General features: G+C 35.5%; 1 protein-coding gene across 1 annotated transcript; it reads right to left on the bottom strand.

The window, feature by feature from the left end:
- Positions 1-9072: 9072 nt before the first annotated feature.
- Positions 9073-10943, bottom strand: LOC105159707 (cytochrome P450 93A3-like). Its single transcript, XM_011076878.3, has 2 exons — positions 10023-10943; positions 9073-9935 (listed from the first exon to the last, which is right to left on the bottom strand). The coding sequence occupies exons 1-2, from the start codon at positions 10929-10931 to the stop codon at positions 9309-9311; spliced, it is 1536 nt and encodes a 511-aa protein (XP_011075180.2). The 5' UTR covers positions 10932-10943; the 3' UTR covers positions 9073-9308.
- Positions 10944-20377: the final 9434 nt, after the last annotated feature.

The following is a 20377-nucleotide window of genomic DNA, read 5'->3' on the forward strand; positions in this document are numbered from 1 at the left end:
TTTGTACACTCTTAATAAAATATGCCAAAAATCTTTCCAAAATATGAGTTTTATTTAAGAAGCAATGTGTTTCTAAAATCATTCCAAAAATTGGTACAAATTGGAATGATTCTTTTAAACTATTTTCTAGGTGTTACTGAATCCATTCCAACTGATCATCAACGTCTATATTTCAACGGTCTTACAAATTGTTTCAAAGACCGTCTCAATTACCATCCCCAAAGTATAAATTAACGGTTAGATATGTGTTCCTACACCCGTTCCAAAGACTGTTCTTCTACATAAATGTGTTCCTCTCTTTCCATTTAATCTCACTATCTTCTTCCAATCTTCTTATTTTCTCTCTATTTTCTCAATTTCTCGAACTTTCGATACTCTCACTATCCTACTAATATTTTTGTACTCTTACTCGTGAATTCTATCTCGAACTTTCGTTGATATTTGGAGTTATTTTGATCAGGTAACAACTTTAACCATTTATTTGTCAATCAATTATATTTATTGTATTTTTTTAATTAATTAAATTTAATATTATAATAATATATATATATATATATATGTGTGTGTGTGTGTAGGACTAATCATCATGTTAAGACAGTTGAGTAGATGGATGTATGAGAAGAACCTTCCGAATAGGGCGGGTCTTACTCCAGAGTTTCAGGATGGTGTTGCTACATTTATAAAATGGGCGAAGTCTCAACATGCATGTATGGAGGGTGAGAAAATTAAGTGTCCTTGTCCAAAGTGCAAAAATGAAGTTTTCAAAACCACGGACGAGGTAAATTTCAACCTGTTTATGAAAGGTTTTATGCCGGAATATTATAATTGGACTTCTCATGGCGGGGAGAGGGTGCAGAAGTATTTTGAGGCCGTCATGGCGGCCCCGTTGCAGGAGGAGCAAACTCCCATTTCTCATATTATGCAAGGGACGAGTATGCATTGGGGTGACGCGACAATGGAATAGGTGCAGAGGATGGTTTTTTATGCCGTTGGGCTGGCTGTCTGGTCTTCTAATTATGACCAGAATGGTGTGCCTGATGATGGTACGAGGTTGTGTCCTGCTGATGCTTAGCTTAGTTCATATTACAGTACGAACCCCTACGATTATGTATCTGGGCTGGCAGATCAATTTCACGATGTCGTGCATGCTGCCGACAACTTTTGTAGAATGGTTCCACCAAATCTCAATTGGGGCTATAGATAAATTGATGAATATCAAAGTCGAGGGCCGTATTTCTCAGCATATATATGATGGAATATCGCAATAGGCTGATCATATATTGTCGCTTGACCACACCCTTCCCCAAGATTACTATAGTACAAAGATATTAATAAGAGACTTGGGTTTACTTGTTGAGAAGATTAATGCGTGTAATAGTTGTTGCATGTTGTACTAGGACAACAATGATTTGGACTACTGCAAGTTTTATGGGGAAGCTAGGTATAAGCCAACCAGGGAGCGAAATCCTAATCACAAGAAGACACCATATGCCATTCTTAGGTATCTACCGATTACCCCTTGCCTGCAGAGGTTCTATGCTTCGGAAGCGACTGCTGAGCAAATGACGTGGCATGCTAACTATCAGATGAAGGAGGGATCCATATGTCATCCGTCTGATGCAGTGGGATAGAGGCATTTTGAACGGATATATCCGATTTTGCAGCAGAGCCCTGTAATATTAGACTGGGTTTGTGCACAGATGGGTTCGTACCGCACGGGCAGTTAGGTCATACGTACTCATGTTGGCCCGTTATACTTACACCGTACAATCTCCCCCCAGGAATGTGCATGAGTTCTAAGTATATGTTCCTGATGATGGTGATCCCCGATCCCTAAAATTCGAAACATCTCATTGATGTTTACCTAGAGCCGCTGATCGAGGAGTTGCATGGCGTCTGGATGGAGTTCCGCTAGTGTTATGGGGTGTACCATTTGTATGGAAGATACACATACATTCTACCTGCAAAATGGTAGGAAGGCATGCTACTTTGACTGCTACAAACAGTTACTTCCCCCGGACCATTCCTACCGTTGGAACAAAAAAACATTCACTAAGAACCGAGTAGAAAGGAATGTTGCACGACCAAGATTAATGGGGGAACAAATTTGCGAATGGATTGAAGAGTTCAGTCCTACGGTTGAGGTGCTGTTGTCACTCCCAGACGGGTATGGTAAAGATCATAAGTGGACAAAGAAAAACATCTTCTAGGAGCTCGATTACTGGTCGACCCATGTAATACGACACAATCTTGATGTCATGCACATTAAGAATAATGTATTTGACAATATATTCAATACCATGATGGATATAAAGGGAAAAATGAAGGATACTCTGAATGCATGGAAGGACCTCATGATCATATGTAATCAACGGAAACTTGAGGTGGACAAAAAAAGGCCGCACGTGATGCCCAAAGCCGTATATACCCTGACCAAAGAGCAAAAGAGGAGGATATGTGAATAGATTAGTCATCTGAAGTTTTGTGAAGGAGATGAGGCTTCATGGCATGAAGAGTCATGATTCTCACATATTCATGCAGAAGTTGATCCGGATTGCTTTTCGTGAAATGCTTCCTAAGCCGGTTTGGAGTGCATTTACCGAGATCAACCTTCTATTCCAGATTCTATGTTTGACGACGCTCGATATTTTGAAAAATTCATTTTGAGACACTATTAGGAATGGTTTGTTATATTTAAGAACGATCTTGCTAAGATCATAAAAAAAACGACACCGTTTTTGTTTCATTCGGAACAAAAATGATGTTGTTTTACTCATTACGAATGGTCTTAGGAACGATTTATTTAAATCTGACCGTTCCAAAGCCCGTTCTAAAAAACAGTATATATACAACAGTTAGCAGATTTTTTTCTCTCCTTTCTCCTTCTTCTTCCCTCCTCCCCCCCCCCCCCCCCCCGCGTGATGCTTGGGCTGCTCCACCTTCTGTCGCCGTAAGTCCCTTCTTCCCTCCCCCTCCACCATTTTTTTACAAAATTTTATAAGATTTAATTACAAAATATTTTGAAAATATTATGCTGAAAATGTTTTCTGAAAATAATTTATATTATTTTTATGTACTTTTTTTATTTTCAAATTTTTGTATAATTTTTTTCAAATTTTTTCTAATTTTCTGTAAATTTATGCAATTTATGTGTAATTTATACAATTTAACAAATATATGCAATACATGTGTAATTTATGCAATTTATACAATTTATGCAAATTTATGTTAAATTTACACAAATTTCTGTAATTTATGCAATTTAATAAAATTTTACATAATAATCACATTAATAAAGAATTTTGGAACAATTTATGCAATATTAAAAATATTTTTACACAACAAATGTAAATAATCACAAAAATTGGAACATTATTCACATTAATAATTTTTATGAAATAATATAAAAATTAAAAAAACTTGGAATACCCAGTAATACATTTTTACATAATAGTCTAAATTAATCACAAAATTAATTTAGATCAATTTGCCCAATATTAAACAATATTCACATTAATATATTTTTACATTAATTCAACTCCTTGTGTGATGTATGTCCTAAGGCAAAGCAACATAAGTTGTCCTTTAGTTCCAGTGATTCTCACACGATGGAGCTATGAACGACATATCTTTTAGCATGAGAAGACAAGTCAATAGTGAGACAAGACAGAAGGGAAAAGAACCACTAGACAAAAGATCACAGCACTGTGATCACTGCAAAAGAAATGGGCACACAAGAGATAGTTATTTTCTATTCAAAAGATTTCAGATTGGTACAAAACTCTCTTGGAGCAAAGGAGAGTGGAAAAGACTAGTGCAGACAGAGCATATAATGCGAATGCTGAAGAAAGTTTGCAGGGGCCTATACTTGACATGGGAGCCAATTTTTCTGACTTGATTAGAATGGAGATTAGGAAGGTAATACAGGAACATGACTTTTACACGAGGGCATGCTACGAACTTGGCAAATCTGGAAGATTTTGCAGGTAACACATCAACCATTATAAACACATATATACATTCTGCAAAGCCATGGATCATTGATAGTGGGGCATCCACTCACATGTGCTGTTATTTGAATATGTTAAGAGATATAAAACGACTCAAGACACCTACTTATATAAAATTACCAGATGGAACAAAAAGGAAAGTAATCTACAAAGGCAACATTCAGCTGTAAGGAGATTAATCTTAATGAAGTATTGTATGTCCCTAGCTTCAAGCATAATCTCCTATCTATAAGCAAAATGTGTCATGAAAATCCACTTAGGGTGTCATTCACCAACAACGAGTGCTTGTTGTAGGACCATTGGACAATGAAGACAATGGCTCTAGGTAAACTAATTGGCACACTTTATGTCCTTTATAGAGAACATTGCAGTATCTCTGCACTCCCTAATCAGTCAAGCAAGGAACCTCGCCTGCATTGTATGAAAGCCACTTCACAAGGGACAGATCTTTTGCATAAAGGCCAGGACACACCTCTTCTGATGTAATGAAACACATTTCATTCATAAATAAATCTGATTCAAGTTTGAGTTTGTGTGATGTATGTCCTATCGCAAAGCAACATAGGTCATCCTTTACTTCCAGTAATTCTCATGCTTCTGACATTTTTGAATTGCTACATATGGATTTATGGGGACCATACAAGCAATATTCTATATCTAATGCTCACTACATGCTTACCATTGTGGATGACCGTAGTAGAGCCACATGGATTTATCTAACAACATATAAAAACCAGGTGGTGCAGAAGCTAGAAATATTCTATGATATGGTTCAAACATAATTCAATAATAAAATCAAAACCATTAGGATAGACAATGGGACTGAGTTTACCAACCAGGAATGCCAATATTTTCTGCAAAAACAAGGTATAATTCACAAAAGAACATGTGTGTATACCCCTCAACAAAATGGGCTTGTGGAATGAAAACACCAACACTTATTACAGATTGCAAGAGCCTTATTATTTCAGGTAAAATTACCTTTGAAATTTTGGACAGAGGGACTGCTCACTGCACCATATCTCATTAATAGACTACCTACAATAGTGTTAAAGTGGAATACACCTTTTGAAGTGCTATACAATAAACTTGCAACTTACATTCACTTAAGAACCTTTGGATGTTTGTGTTATGTATATAACACTGCACCTAATAAAGATAAATTGGAGCCTAGAGAGTTCTAAATGCATTTTCCTAGGCTATGCGCATGGATGTAAGGTCTATTAGGTCCACCTTTATTACTAGGGATGTTGTTTTTCATGAAAGTGTTTTCCCATTTAGCTCTGTGAAATGTGAAGAATTGGCCTGCCCTTTACGTTTAATGGTTGTTGAGAATAAGGGTGATCAAAGCATTAGCTCAGAGACTGACTTACCTACGTAAAATAGGTTAGGGAATGACAATGAAACAATGGGAGAATTGCAGCTTAGAAGGTCCACTAGAACAGTGTGTAAGCCAACTTTGTTGAGAGATTATGAATGTACATTTTCCACTGATTGTAAACCCTTTACAAATGCTCCTGTTGCACCTTCCCATGGGTACTTTGTGAGTACTTCTTATGATCTTTTGAGTCTTGCTCGAGCCGGATGATGTATTGCAGGAACCACATAGTTTTTTAAAGAAGCACAACAAAAGGAAGAATGGAGGCAGGCAATGCAGTTGGAAGTGGAGGTATTACAAAAGAACAGAACATGGGATGTTGTTGAGGACCCTTTAAGGCAAAAAGACCATTAGATGCCGTTGGATCTAAAATTGAAATTGAGGCCAGATGGAACCATAAAGTGGTACAAGGCAAGGTTAGTAGCCAAGGGCTACAATCAGGTAGAGCAAGAAGATTATACTGATTGTTTTGCTCCCGTAGCAAAGGCAGTGACAGTAACGTTGTTCTTAGCCATAGCTGTGTCACAAAGATGGCCAGTGCATCATCTAGATGTGAACAATGCATTCTTGCATGGTTCACTCAAGGAAGACATATATATGGACCGTCTAGATGGCCTTAAAGTGAAACCTGGTTGTGTCTGCAAGTTAAAGAAATCATTGTATGCCTAAAGCAGGCATCAAGAGAATGGAATCAAACATACACAGAAAAGATGGAGTTTTTTGGTTTTCACCAGTCAAGGCATGACTACTGCTTGTTTAAGAAAGCAACTGTTGGGGCCAGATAGCTCTATTGGTGTATGTTGATGATATATTTGTCACAATTCCTTCAGAAAGACACATTCAAGATGTCAAGAATTACTTACATGAGCTGTTTACAATAAAAGATTTGGGGGTTGTACAGTACTTTCTTGGAGTAGAGCTTACAAGGACTTCAGATGGATGTTAGTTTCACAGCAAAAATGCATTTCAGATATAGTTAAAGACATGGGATTTGTGGAATCAAAGACCAAAGGGATCCACTGCCAGCAGGAACAAAGCTAGTGCAGAGGCTGGAAACTTGCTGACAGATGCTTCAAGGTATCGTAGACAGGTGGGAAGGCTTTTATACTTGAGCTTCACAAGACCTGATGTGGCTTATGCAGCTCAACAACTCAACCAATATATGCAAAGGCCTTGCTAGCTTCATTGGGATGCAACAGTGAACGTAGTAAAATATTTGAAGGGTTGTCCTTCCACAGGTTTGTTATTTCCTTCCAATAACACTTTAAAGTTAACGGCTTTCTGCATATTCTTTGGAAGTGTACCAATCTCGTGGAAAACCAAGAAACAAGACTGCGGAGGCAGAATATTATAAGCTAGCATCCATTGTCTATGAGCTTGTTTGGATAAACTACTTGCTGGAAGATTTTAAAGTTGTGTTCCCAAGCCAATTCCATTGTATTGCAACAACAAAGCCGCAGTCCATATTACAGCTAATCCGGTGTTTCATGAGAGGATGAAACGCCTGAAAATTGACTTCACATTGTGAGAAATTAGTTCGAGGAAGGTTTTGTACCACCCACGCATGTCATTACAAAGTTTCAATTAGCAGACATCCTCACCAAGCCGTTGACAACTCCTGTATTTCAAATGATGAAATCCAAGCTAAATTGGTTGTACTTACCACCAAATCCAGCTTTGGGGGGGGGGAGGGGATGTTAAGCTGCAACAAGCTTGACATTTTCTGTTGCTGCAAGATCAGCAGCTTGAGCTGGGAGAAGACGAAGAAAGGAAAACAGAGCATTTGGAAGGCAGCTTAGTTAGGACTGTATAAGTCACATTTCTGCTTTAGCGTTTCTTTCATTTCATTAGTTAGTTGCTTCTTCTTTTCTCTCTTCTTTCCCAAAGTTAGTTTATTAGTTTTTAACCGTTAGTCAGTTAATTTCCCTTCGGCTATTAATAGAGTTTCCTTCTTGCTCTGTAACTGTTTAAGTCTCTTTTTGTACTTTTCTTCTTCTGAGAAATTGCAGAAGCAATGTTCCTTTTTTCTAATTTGAACAAAGTTCAATCGGGTAGCTAATCCGGAAGCAGCTGCGACGAAGACGAACACGCGGCTGTTAGGGATAATATAGATTAGGATTTTCTTTTTTGTATTTCGTAAATATATAATTTTGTAATAATATTTTCATTTTTGTAATAAGTTTTTATTATTTTTGTTATATTATTTGGTTTTTTATATAAATTCGTTTAGTTTATTTTACAAAAAATAAATATTAAAATATATTAAATAAAATAATAATTTTTGTAACAGCTTTTGTAATACACCAGTAACAGATAAAATCGTTAGGCCGTTACAAAGAATGTGTCAAAAACAGTTACTAATTTTGAAATAGACCATTCCAAAGTGTTAGGAAATGGATCGGGTTAAGATGGATAACAGGTGGAATATGAAGGCGATAAAAGACACACGAATTTGTTAACCCAGTTTGGATATAAATCCTACGTCTGGGGGCGATACCAAGCCAGGAGAAAACACTCAAAGAGGAGGAAAATTGAGCAGTACAACACACACACACTTGTATGCAAGTCTTCACCACACGTGAAAGACAACACTCACCCTCGTCTCAACTCTTTCTTTTCTCTCTACTCTATTCTACTCTACTCTACTCTGCAAAACAATGCTAATAAGAGTAGTATATATATAGCCATGACTTATCCTTTTTCCAACTCAATTTGGGATTTCTAAGTTGAATCGGGTTATCCTTCTCCAACTCAACTTTGAATCGGGTTATCCTTCTCCAACTCAACTTGGGATTTAAGTTGAATCAGGTTATCATTTTCTTCTTCAAATCAATCTTCACAACTTAACACAAAGACCGTTAGAAAAGCAGTAACAAAAGCAAAAAGTAGTGGCAAAAATAGATACAACATAATTCAAAACAGTTACAAAGAATATTACAAGAACCGTTCCAAATATCTGATAAAACCATACCTAAATGTTTTATAATGGCCATTATAATAATAATTAAATCAAATTCAACCAAGCCGTTACAAAAGCTATATTATTTCTTTTTATGTCACCAGGTTTGTGACCGCTACAAGCAGTCGTCTCAAAGACCTTTACAAATTGTAACGGGTTGTTGAAAAACAGTTACAAATAGCTTGTAACGCCTCATTTACTGCAATAGGCCTTACCATTACAACAATCATTATAAAAAAAAAAGACATTCCAAATTAATTTAAAGGTCGTTCCAATAAAATGATATTTTTTTACTTCCTATACATATTATTAGTATTATTTTATATTGTAATGTCCCATAACTATGCTAATTATATAATTTACTATCAAATTCTAAATTTTGTCAAGATATTATTACATTCTTCATTAGCTTCTAAATTGAAATAATACATTGTAATTTTTAACTTCATCATAGCTTAGTGTGATTTGTTGATCTATTAAGTCATTTAAATTTAATTGATATATATTATCTATTTCTTATTTAAATAGTATCTTATGTTTTTAAGAACTTAGTCTTTCATGTATATACAGAATCATCTAATATCCAAAAATCTAATAATATTATCTAAAAGCTTAATTGATTAGTGCACTTTTGTTTACCATTTTTATTAATTATTCGGCTGATTTTGCTGCCGACCCATGAAAATTACAAGATAAAATTAGTAAAAATAAATTCATAATGAACTAAAATTGTAATTTTGCCCAACAATTGACAACCCTAGGTAGGAGTCTAGTTTCATAATTTTATTTCATAAAATCTAGAAATACAAGTGACAGTTGATGATCAACAGACAGACGATCAACCATACACAACACATACAGACGTCGTTCAAGAATCGCGACAGAATGTTTATTCATCATCATTAAAACAAGTAGAGATGTTTCTTCCTCTCTTAGACTTCCACCAGGTCTGTAATGTAGATTACAGTGATGGAATGGGATTGAGCCTGGGCACTGGGAAACATATGAGAGGATTAGCCCTCGGCAGGGTCATGCTCGGCGCCTCCTCCATGTCGAGAATGCCCTCAACCTTCCAATCAAAGCACTGAATCATGGAAGCTAAGGCTGTCTGAACAACAAGCAATGCCAATGAATTTCCGGGGCAGCTTCTCCGACCACTCCCGAATGGTAAGAGTTGATAATGTTGTCCCCTAACATCCAACTGCCCTTTCGCACTCCCATCCTCGGCAAGAAACCTTTCTGGCCTAAACTCCAGCGGGTTTTCCCAGTGGTTAGGATCCCTCCCGACAGCCCAAACGTTGACGAATAGTTGAGTCTTGGCCGGAATATGGTACCCGGAAATGGTGCAGTCTTCAGTTGACTCCCTCACAATTATTGGCCCTGATGGGTGAATCCTTAGTGATTCTTTTACAATAGCTTGAAGGTAGGGGAGGTTGGGGATGTCTGATTCTTCGACAACTCTATTCTTCCCTACAACAGAATCGATTTCTTGAACTGCTTTTTGCAAGATTTTAGGATGATTTATCAGCTCTGCTAATGTCCACTCTATTGTGATTGCTGATGTATCAGTTCCACCTACAAACAGGTCCTGCATGCAATATATATGAACAATGCATGTTACTCTTGTACATTGTAATAAAGACATATATACATAAATAAATAGCAGGTTTATTACCAGGATAAAACCCTTGATGTTCTCTCTTGTTAGTTGCATCTCTGAGCTTTCATCTTCAGCTATATCAAGTAAAATGTGAAGCAGATCTTTTGCAATTTCGCCCTCCTTACTTCTCTGATTGAATTTCCTTCTTTCACTTTGATGTTCCTCTATGATCTTCTCCAACATTTTATCAAACCTTCCCATAACCGATTTCAACCTCTTTCCAATTCCCTGCACATCCAAATTCTTGCAGAACCAAATGAAGTCCGACAAATTAAACTTCCCTGTAAAAGCAGTGATTTCTCGGACCAGTTCCTTCATTTCCGCAGCCTCATTTTCATCTCCGGACAACCGTCGACTCAGCACCATTCTCGATATTACATTGTTCGACAATCTAATAAGCTCACTTCCAATAGCAACCGATTCGCCAGCTTTCGCCTTCATTGACAAAAGCTCAATTAGGTAGTTTATTTCTTGGCGCCTGATAGGCTGCAGCAAGTCAAGTGTCTGTAAGCCAAGAAGCCGAGAAATACACAGTTTCTTCACGAACTTCCACTGATCTCCATAAGGTGCAAATGACAAGTCCTGACTGCCATACGTCACATAGTCGGACACAACTGTTTTGGGTCGATTGAAGAAAGAAATTTCGTGTGTTTTTAGGAATTCTTTGCACATCTCAGGCGATGAAGCAACTACGCAAGGAACAGAACCAAGGTATAAGTGAATCAAGGGTCCATAGCGCGATGAGATTTTGAAGAAAGCTTGGTGAGGTATTGAGCTAAGAAGATGAAGATGTCCAATAATCGGCAGAGCTAGAGGGCTGGGAGGAAGGCGTGGAGAAGACCGTTTTTGGACAAATGCTCGGAGCAGGATGGTGGGAATAAGCCATATGAGCAAGAAAATAATGTATTCTTTGATTTCAGCCATGGCTCAAACTCTTAATCATGAACAAGGGAATGGTAGATTCTTATATATATACACATTATGATCAAGAACTTTCATAGTATATGATACAGTGTAATTGACTTTTTGGTTTAATTATTGGCTTAAATATATGTATATATATATATATATATTTACTACTATAATTATGACACATTTGTATTTATATTCTTTATTTTTACTTGTACAAAAGAAAGTCCTGTAATTTTTTGACATTTTGCAGTTTTGATCCTAACGACAGTGGATTTTGTAGAAATTGGGGCATTTGTTCTGATTAGTTCACTTTTGCCAAAGTGGATGAAAATTTTAAAAAAGACTAATGTAACACATGATTTATTTCAACAAATTTGGAAAATTCGGCACTTGAACAATCAAAATTGCGAAATGTCAAAAAATTATAAAATTATTAATTTTACAACCCCTAGAAAGATATAAAGGATAAAATATCAAAATCACGAGAAGCACATAATTCATTCATGCAATTTTTGCAAAAATTAACAGACTATTCTGCAATCCTAAAAAAATAAAAAATAAGTATATCAAACTGCCATAATCGTAATTGTAGGACCAAAAAGATATTTATTTTATTTATTCATTTTCTCTTCAAACATATATGAAAGAAAAGTACTAACATGGAGAATTATTTATGAAACGTATGTTGGGTAATGTTTTCCAATCAACCAGTCAGAGGTTTACAATCATCTTTAGATAATGTTAGTTGGAGCTCATTGGCTAATAATAATAATTAAATTAGCATAGAGTCCGAGCTATTCACAGTTATATATATATTTTTTTAGAATTAAATATTTTTTTATAATATATAGTGCTATAAATAAATCTTTTATACAAAATAAAAATTATATTCTTAATGGGTAAAACATAAACAGATCGACTTTTACAAAATAAAGGTACGTATTGTTTGTTTATATAATTAATTCATCTTCCTCGAAAGCTATATTAAAGTACATAATCTAAAATGTCTTACTTATAAAAAATAAAATAAAATATAAAGTAAAAATAAAAACTTCTATTTATGAGTTGTAAAAACGACAACTAAAAGGGGAGGAAGAAAGATGGACTACAGAAAGAAAGATGGACTAATACGTAGATCATTGAAAAAAAAAAAAAAAAAGAGAAAGCGAATCACAAAATAAAAGTGTTGTGGTTTATCAAAGGTATAAGCTAAATTCAAGCTGAAATTTGAGAAATTCCTACGATCCCCTATATATTTAGGAAACCTTATAAATATTAATTATCCTTATATTTAAATTAATTGTGTAGATGAATAAAATTTAAATTATTAATTTAAAATAACTGAGATTCTCTAAGCAATGATATTTTTTTTTAGCAATTAAAAAATTAAAAAACATAATGAAAAAGTATTTGATCAAAATTTAAACCAATTTCGTCAACCATCGTTCTGCTGTATAAATATATATGTAAATAAGTGGCGGAGTTAATATGCCATTGGCGTCTGTAATAACTAATGAGTAATGATGGAGACTGTTGCATGCATGACAGAGACTTGAGCAGATTTTCTGCAATCTCCTGACGCAAAGGTCTGACTATATGTATATCAACTTATAATACATCTATTTTCGTCTGCCTAACCAATCAGGGAACACCGTAAATGACTATAATTGGTTTGGTAGATACTGCTCATGTATTGAAATGCAGCATTACTAGTCCACCTTGACTCAACACTTTTTTTTAGCTTTTGTTCGATATACATTCATCCAAAACTTTATCTCTCCTTAAGCTTGGTACAAAACCATTAGTACAAAGGCCAAGACAAATATTACGGGACTCTAAAACAAAATTTGAATGTGTCTCATTAAAATGTTTCCAAGTCACTGCATCAAATGAGTAACACATAGCCCCATTCTCTGTCTCAAACGGTTACGTTTAATAGAAGGAGCAATTCAACCCTCTTCGTTATCCTTGCGGCCTATAGTAAATTATAATACATATAATCAATATATTGTAAATATCATAAACACTACAAAAAAATGCAGGATTTGACACGGTTAGAACAACCGTTCGAAAGCCCGTTCCATTTTGGAACGATCTTTGGAACACATCAGCAATGGTTATTGAAACATGACGTTAGGTGGAATATTTTTTTGGGTTATAAATTTGGAACGGTCCAACTGTTCCAAGTTGAGTTTCAATGTAACAGTTACTAAACCCGTTCCACATTCCGTGCCAAAATAGTAATTAAAAATCGTTGGAACTCAGTTTGGAACTCTATATTGGATTTAGGAACGTTCACAACTAAACTGTTCCAATATTTGTTGCAATATATGTCCCAAAAGTGACAGTTCGAAAATGTATTCCAAAATGAGGTATAATTTGAAATGATACACTCTTAATAAAATATGTCAAAAACCTTTCCAAAATGAGAGTTTTATTTAAGAAGCAATGTGTTTCTAAAATCGTTCAAAAAATTGGTACAAATTGGAACGGTTCTTTTAAATTATTTTCTAGGTGCTACTGAGTCTGTTCCAACTAATCATCAACGTCAATATTTCAACGGTCATACAAATTGTTCCAAAAACCGTCTCAATTACCATTCCCAAAGTATGAATTAACGGCTAGATATGTGTTCCTATACCCATCCCAAAGACCGTTCCAAATTTTTCTATATAAATGTGTTCCTCTCTTTCAATTTAATCTCACTACCTTCCAATCTTCTTATGTTCTCTCTATTTTCTAATTTTCTCTCAAACTTTCTATACTCTCACTATCCTACTAATGTTTCTTACTCTTGTTCGTGAATTCTGTCTCGAACTTTCGTTGATATTTAGAGTTTTTTGATCAAGTAACAACTTTAATCCTTTATTTGTCAATTGATGATATTTATTATAATTTTGTTAATTAATTAAATTTAATATTATAATAATATATATGTGTGTGTAGGACTAATCATCATATTAAGACAGTTGAGGAGATAGATGTATAGGAAGAACCTTCCGAATAGGGGGGGGGTCTTACTTCAGAGATTTAGTATGGTGTTGCTATATTTATAAAATGAGCGAAGTCTCAACATGCATATATGGACAGTAAGAAAATTAAGTGTCCTTGTCCGAAGTGCAAAAATGAAGTTTTCAAAACTACAGACGAGGTAAATTTTGACATGTTTATGAAAGGTTTTATGCCAGAATATTATAATTAGACTTCTCATGGTGGGGAGATGGTGCAGGAGTATTTTTCATGAAGGCCCCATTACAGGAGGATCAAACTCCCATTTCTCATGTTATGTAAGTGAGGAGTACGCCTTGGGGTGATGCGGCACAGATGGAATGGGCGCAAAGTATGGTTTTTTACGTCGTCGACTGTCTGGTCTTCTAATTATAACCAGGATGGTGTGCCTGATGATGGTACGAGGTTGTGTCCTACTGATGCAGATCCTAGTTCATATTATGGTGAGAGCCTCTACAATTATATATCTGGGCTGGCAGATCAGTTTCACGATGTCGTGCATGCTGCCGACAGGCATTGTGGAACAGTTGCACACAATCTTAATTGGGGACTGTAGATGAGTTGGTGAATATCAAAGCCGAGGATCGAATTTCTCTGCATATATATGATCGAATATCGCAATGGGTTGATCATACCACAACCTGCCCCAAGATTACTATAGTACAAAGAAATTGATAAGAGACTTGGGCTTACCTATTGAGAAGATTGATGCGTAATAATGGTTGCATGTTGTACTAGAAAGGCGATATTGATCTGGAATACTGTAAGTTTTGTGGAGAAGCTAGGTATAAGCCAACTAGGGAGCGAAATCCTAATGGCAAGAAGACACCGTATCCCATTCTTAGGTTCTGCCGATTACCCCTCTCCTGCAAAGGTTCTATGTTTTGGAAGTAACTGCTGAGCAAATGACATGGCATGTTAACCGTCAAATGAAGGATGAATCCATATATCATCCGTTTGATGTAGCGGCATGGAAACATTTTGAACGGACATATCCCGATTTTGCGGCAGAGCCCTATAATATTAGACTGGGTTTGTGCATAGATGGGTTCGTACCGCACGGGCAGTACGATCATACGTACTCATGTTGGCCCGTTATACTTACACCGTACAATCTCTCCCCAAGAATGTGCATGAGTTCTGAGTATATGTTCCTGATGATGGTAATCAAAGATCCCTCAAATCCGAAACATCTCATCGATGTTTACCTAGAGCCACTGATCGAGGAGTTTTAGAATTTATGGCATGTGAGTGTACTGACGCACGATAGTGCGAAGAACGAGACACTTCCATTGCGCGTCGCGTTGATGTGGAGTGTGAACGACCTACTCGCTTATTTGATGGCGTCTGGATGGAGTTTCGCTACGATTATGGGGTGTACAGTTTGTATGGAAGGCACACGTGCATTCTACCTGCATAATGGTAGGAAGGCATGCTAAATAGTTACTCCCCCCGGACCATCCCTAACGTCGGAACAAGAAAGCATTCACTAAGAACCGAGTAGAAAGGAAGGTTGCACGACCAAGACTGATGGGAGAACAAATTTGCGAATGGATTGAAGAGTTCAGTCCTGTGGTTGAGGTGTTGTTGTCACTCCCGGACGTGTACGATACAGAGCATAAGTGAACAAAGAAAAATATCTTCTGGGAGCTCGATTACTGGTCGACCCATGTAATACGACACAATTTTGATGTCATGCACAATATATTCAATATCATGATAGATATAAAGGGAAAAATGAAGGATACTATGAATACATGGAAAGACCTCATGATCATATGTAATCAACCGAAACTTGAGGTAGACAAAAGAAGGCCGAACATGATGCCCAAAGCTCTTTGACCAAAGAGCAAAAGAGGATGATATGTGAATGGATTAGTCATCTGAAGTTTTCTAAAGGAGATGAGGCTTCATGGCATAAAGAGTCATGATTCTCACGTATTCATACAGAAGTTAATCCCGATTGCCTTCCGTGAAATGCTTCCTAAGCCAGTGTGGAGTGCATTTACCAAAGTCAGTCTTCTATTCCAAATTCTATGTTTGACAATGCTCGATGTTTGGGAAATTCATGTTGAGACACTTTTAGGAATGATTTGTTATATTTAAGAACGGTCTTGCTAAGATCATAAAAAAATGACACTGTTTGTTTCACGTGGAACGATATTTTGGAACGGTTACTATAGAGGAGCGATTTTTTAATAAATGTTTGTCAACAAAAATGATGTTGTTTTACTCGTTAGGAATGGTCTTAGGAACGGTTTACTTAAAACTGACTGTTCCAAAGTCCGTTCCAAAAAGCAATACATATACAACAGTTAGAAGATTTTTTTTACCCCTTCCTCCTTCTTCTTCCCTCTCCCCCCCCCCCAATTTTCTTAAAAAATTTTGTCAAGTTTAATTACAAAATATTTTGAAAATATTATTCTGAAAATATTTTTTAGTATTTTTATGTACTTTTTTTAATTTTCAAAATTTTGTATAATTTTTCAAAAAATTTTCTAATTTTCTGTAAATTTATGCAATTTTTTGTAATTTATATAATTTAAAAATATATGAAATACATGTGTAATTTATGCAAATTTATGTTAAATTTACACAAATTTCTGTATATGCAATTTAATAAAATTTTACATAATAATCACATTAATAAAGAATTTTGGAACAATTTATGCAATATTAACAATATTTTTCCACAATAAATATAATTATTCACAGAAATTGGAACATTATTCACATTAATAAATTTTTACATAATAATAAAAAATTAAAAAAAATTGGAACAATATTCCCAGTAATACATTTTTACATAATAGTCTAAATTAATCACAAAATTAATTTAGATTAATTTGCCCAATATTAAACAATATTCACATTAATATATTTTTACATTAATTCAAGTCCGAGTTTGTGTGATGTATGTCCTATGGCAAAGCATCATAGGTTGTCATTTACTTCCAGTGATTCTTACACGATGGAGCTATGAACGTGAGATCTTTTAGCATGAGAAGACAAGTCAATAGGACCACTAGACAAAAGATCACAGCACTGTGATCACTGCAAAAGAAATGGGCACACATAGATACTTGTTTTCTGTTCAAAAGATTTCCAAATTGGTACAAAACTCTCTTGGAGCAAAGGAGAGTGGAAAAGACCAGTGCAGACAAAGCATATAATGCAAATGCTAAAGAAAGTTTGCAAGGACCTATACCTCACATGGGAGCAAAATTTTTATGACTTGATCAGAATGGAGATAAAGAAGATAATATAGGAATATGACTTTACACGAGGGCATGCTACAAACTTGGCAAATTTGGAAGATTTTGCAGGTAACACATCAACCATTAAACACATATATACATTCTGCAAAACCAAGGATCATTGTTAGTGGGGCATCCACTCACATGTGTTGTGATTTGAATACGTTAAGATATATAAAACGACTCAAAGCACCTACTTATATAAAATTACCAGATGGAACAAAAAGGGAAGTAACCTACAATGACAACATTCAGCTGTAAGGAGATTAATCTTAATGAAGTATTGTATGTCCCTAGCTTCAAACATAATCTCCTATCTATAAGCAAAATGTGTCATGATAATTCACTTAGGGTGTCATTCACCAACAATGAGTGCTTGTTGCAGGACCCTCAGACAATGAAGACAATGGCTATAGGTAAACTAGTTAGCAGACTGTATGTCCTTTATAGAGAACCTTGCAGTATCTCTTCACTCCATAATCAGTCAAGCAAGGAACTTGACCCGCATTGCATGAAAGCCACTTCACATGGGATAGATCTTTGGCATAGAAGGCTTGGACACACCTCTTCTGATGTAATAAAACACACTTCATTCATAAATAAATTTGATTCAAGTCTGAGTTTGTGTGATGTATGTCCTATGGCAAAGCAACATAGGTTGTCCTTTACTTCCAGTGATTATCATGCTTCTGACATTTTTTAATTGCTGCATATGGGTGTATGGGGACCATACAAGCAATATTCTATATCTAATGCTCACTACATACTTACCATTATGGATAGTAGAGCCAATTGGATTTATCTAACAACACATAAAACCAAGTGGTGCAGAAGCTGGAGATATTCTATAATATGGTTCAAACACAATTCAATAAGAAAATCAAAACCATTAGGACAAACAATGTGATTGAGTTTACTATCCAAGAATGCCCAATATTTTATGCAAAAACAAGGTATAATTCACCAAAGAACATGTGTGTATACCCCTCAACAAAATGGAATTGTAGAAAGAAAACACCAACACTTATTACAGATTCCAAGAGCCTTATTACTTCAGCCAAAATTATTTAGAATTTTGGACAGAGGCACTGCTCACTGCAGCATATCTCATTAATAAACTACCTACAATAGTGTTAAAGTGGAATATACCTTTTGAAGTGCTATACAATAAACATGCAACTTACGTTCACTTAAGAACCTTTGGATGTTTGTGTTATATATTTAACACTGCACCTATATAAATTCAAGCTAGAAGTTCTAAATGCATTTTCCTTAGGTATACACATGGATGTAAAGGAGATAAGGTCTATAATTTAGACTCTCAGTCCACTTTTATCACTAGAAATGTTGTTTTTCATGAAAGTGTCTTCCCCTTTAGCTCTGTGAAATGTGAAGAATTAGCCTGCCCTTTACCTTTAATGGTTGTTGACAATCAGGGTGATCAAACCATTATCTCAGAGACTGACTTACCTACGGAAAATAGGTTAGGGAATGACAATGGAAACAATGGGAGAATTGCAGCTTAGAAGGTCCACTAGAACAGTGTGTAAGCCAACTTAGTTGAGAGATTATGAATGTACATTTTGCACTGATTGTAAACCCTTTACAAATTCTTCTGTTGCACTTTTTCATGTGATAACTACGCAAATTGTCACAATTTTATAGTAATTTAATTCTCCTCTGAGCCAAAATACTCCTAATCTTGTGAATTTATTGCTTATTCAGCTAAAAGTGATAATATGAGATGAAGATGGCAAAAATCAAGGCAAAAACGGATATTGAGGACATCAAAAAGAGAAAAGGAGATTTCAAGACAATTTTACGAGGTTGACTAAACGTGCTCATGCTTAGTGATTTGGTCAACATAGATGAAGAAAAGAAAGGCGCGATTTCCGCAAGAGAAAAGAAGGAATGATGCGCATAAATTTGGAAATGACTCCTTTAAATATGTTATTTATGATTTATTTACCTTTTTTAGAACTTATCCCCCCCCCCCCCCACGTCTAGATTGGTAGGAGATTTTTATTATAAATAGGGGGGTCTTTTTATTTGTAGAACAACTTTGAATTGAATAAGAATACTCTATTTTCATTAGCTTACTTCACTTTCATACTCTCTCTTTTAGTTTTAATTTATCGCCGGGATTAATAGAATTCCACTTCTTAGTGTGTTCTTCCATTAACATGTCCGGCTAAATTCTTTATTTTTTGGTTAAGGTATGATGATTGCTTGGTCCGTAACTTGTTGTAAGATCTAATCTGCTCTTTTATACTTCTTAAATGAATGTTCATGCTATTCTCTGTACTTTTATTACAAATGTCTGATTTATGAATAATATGGCAGGTTGTTCATCAAGAAGGTTAGCTTAGCTAATTAAATTTTACAAATCCGTGTAATTGTTTGTTTAGTTTAATGCTTAGTAGCAATGTAGCATGATTAATTATGTCAAAGTAGTTAGTTATGTTATGGAGAATGCATGATCTAGTTTAAACGAATTATCCTCGTAGAAAATTTGTTTATTGGAATCCAGCCTTTCTAATTCTTCATACTGTTAATAGATTAAATCTTGTGGACGTTCCAAATGTTGTCTGTTAATTAGAAATCTAGCCAACGGTCGTACCTTGGCTAACGAAAAGGTAAGGTTGTTAAGTCGTACCAACAACCACTAATTTATTTATTTATACAAGTGTTATTTTTGCATCAATGATCAACTCATAAGAATCAAGCATGATCCCGACCTTAACCAGTAAAGCTTTCTCCTATATTCTCACCAGGTAAACTTTGACTGCTTTCTAGTTTATTTAGTTTTCAATTATTTCTTCTTATCATCAAACATCCCCCCACCCCTAATTATTTTCTATTTATTTTAAAGAAATCAACTTAAAATGAGTTTCTGTGGAATAGACCCTACTCCCACTTTCACAAGTATAGTAGGAATTATTTTTTGTGGTCTCGACACCCACCACCATGGGTTCTTTGTGGGTAGTTCTTATGTCTTGCAGGAACCAAATAGTTCTAAAGAAGCATAACAAAAGAAAGAATGGAGGCAGGCAATACAACTGGAGGTGGAGGCATTACAAAAGAACAGAACATGGGATGTTGTTGAGGCCCCTTTAGGCAAAAAGACCATTGGATGCGTTGGATCTAAAATTGAAATTGAGGCCAGATGTAACCATAAAGAGGTACAAGAAA

The sequence above is a fragment of the Sesamum indicum genome, linkage group LG4 (genome assembly GCF_026168435.1).
Source record: "Sesamum indicum cultivar Baizhima isolate 11 linkage group LG4, ASM2616843v1, whole genome shotgun sequence".
NCBI classification, from domain to species: Eukaryota; Viridiplantae; Streptophyta; class Magnoliopsida; order Lamiales; family Pedaliaceae; genus Sesamum; species Sesamum indicum.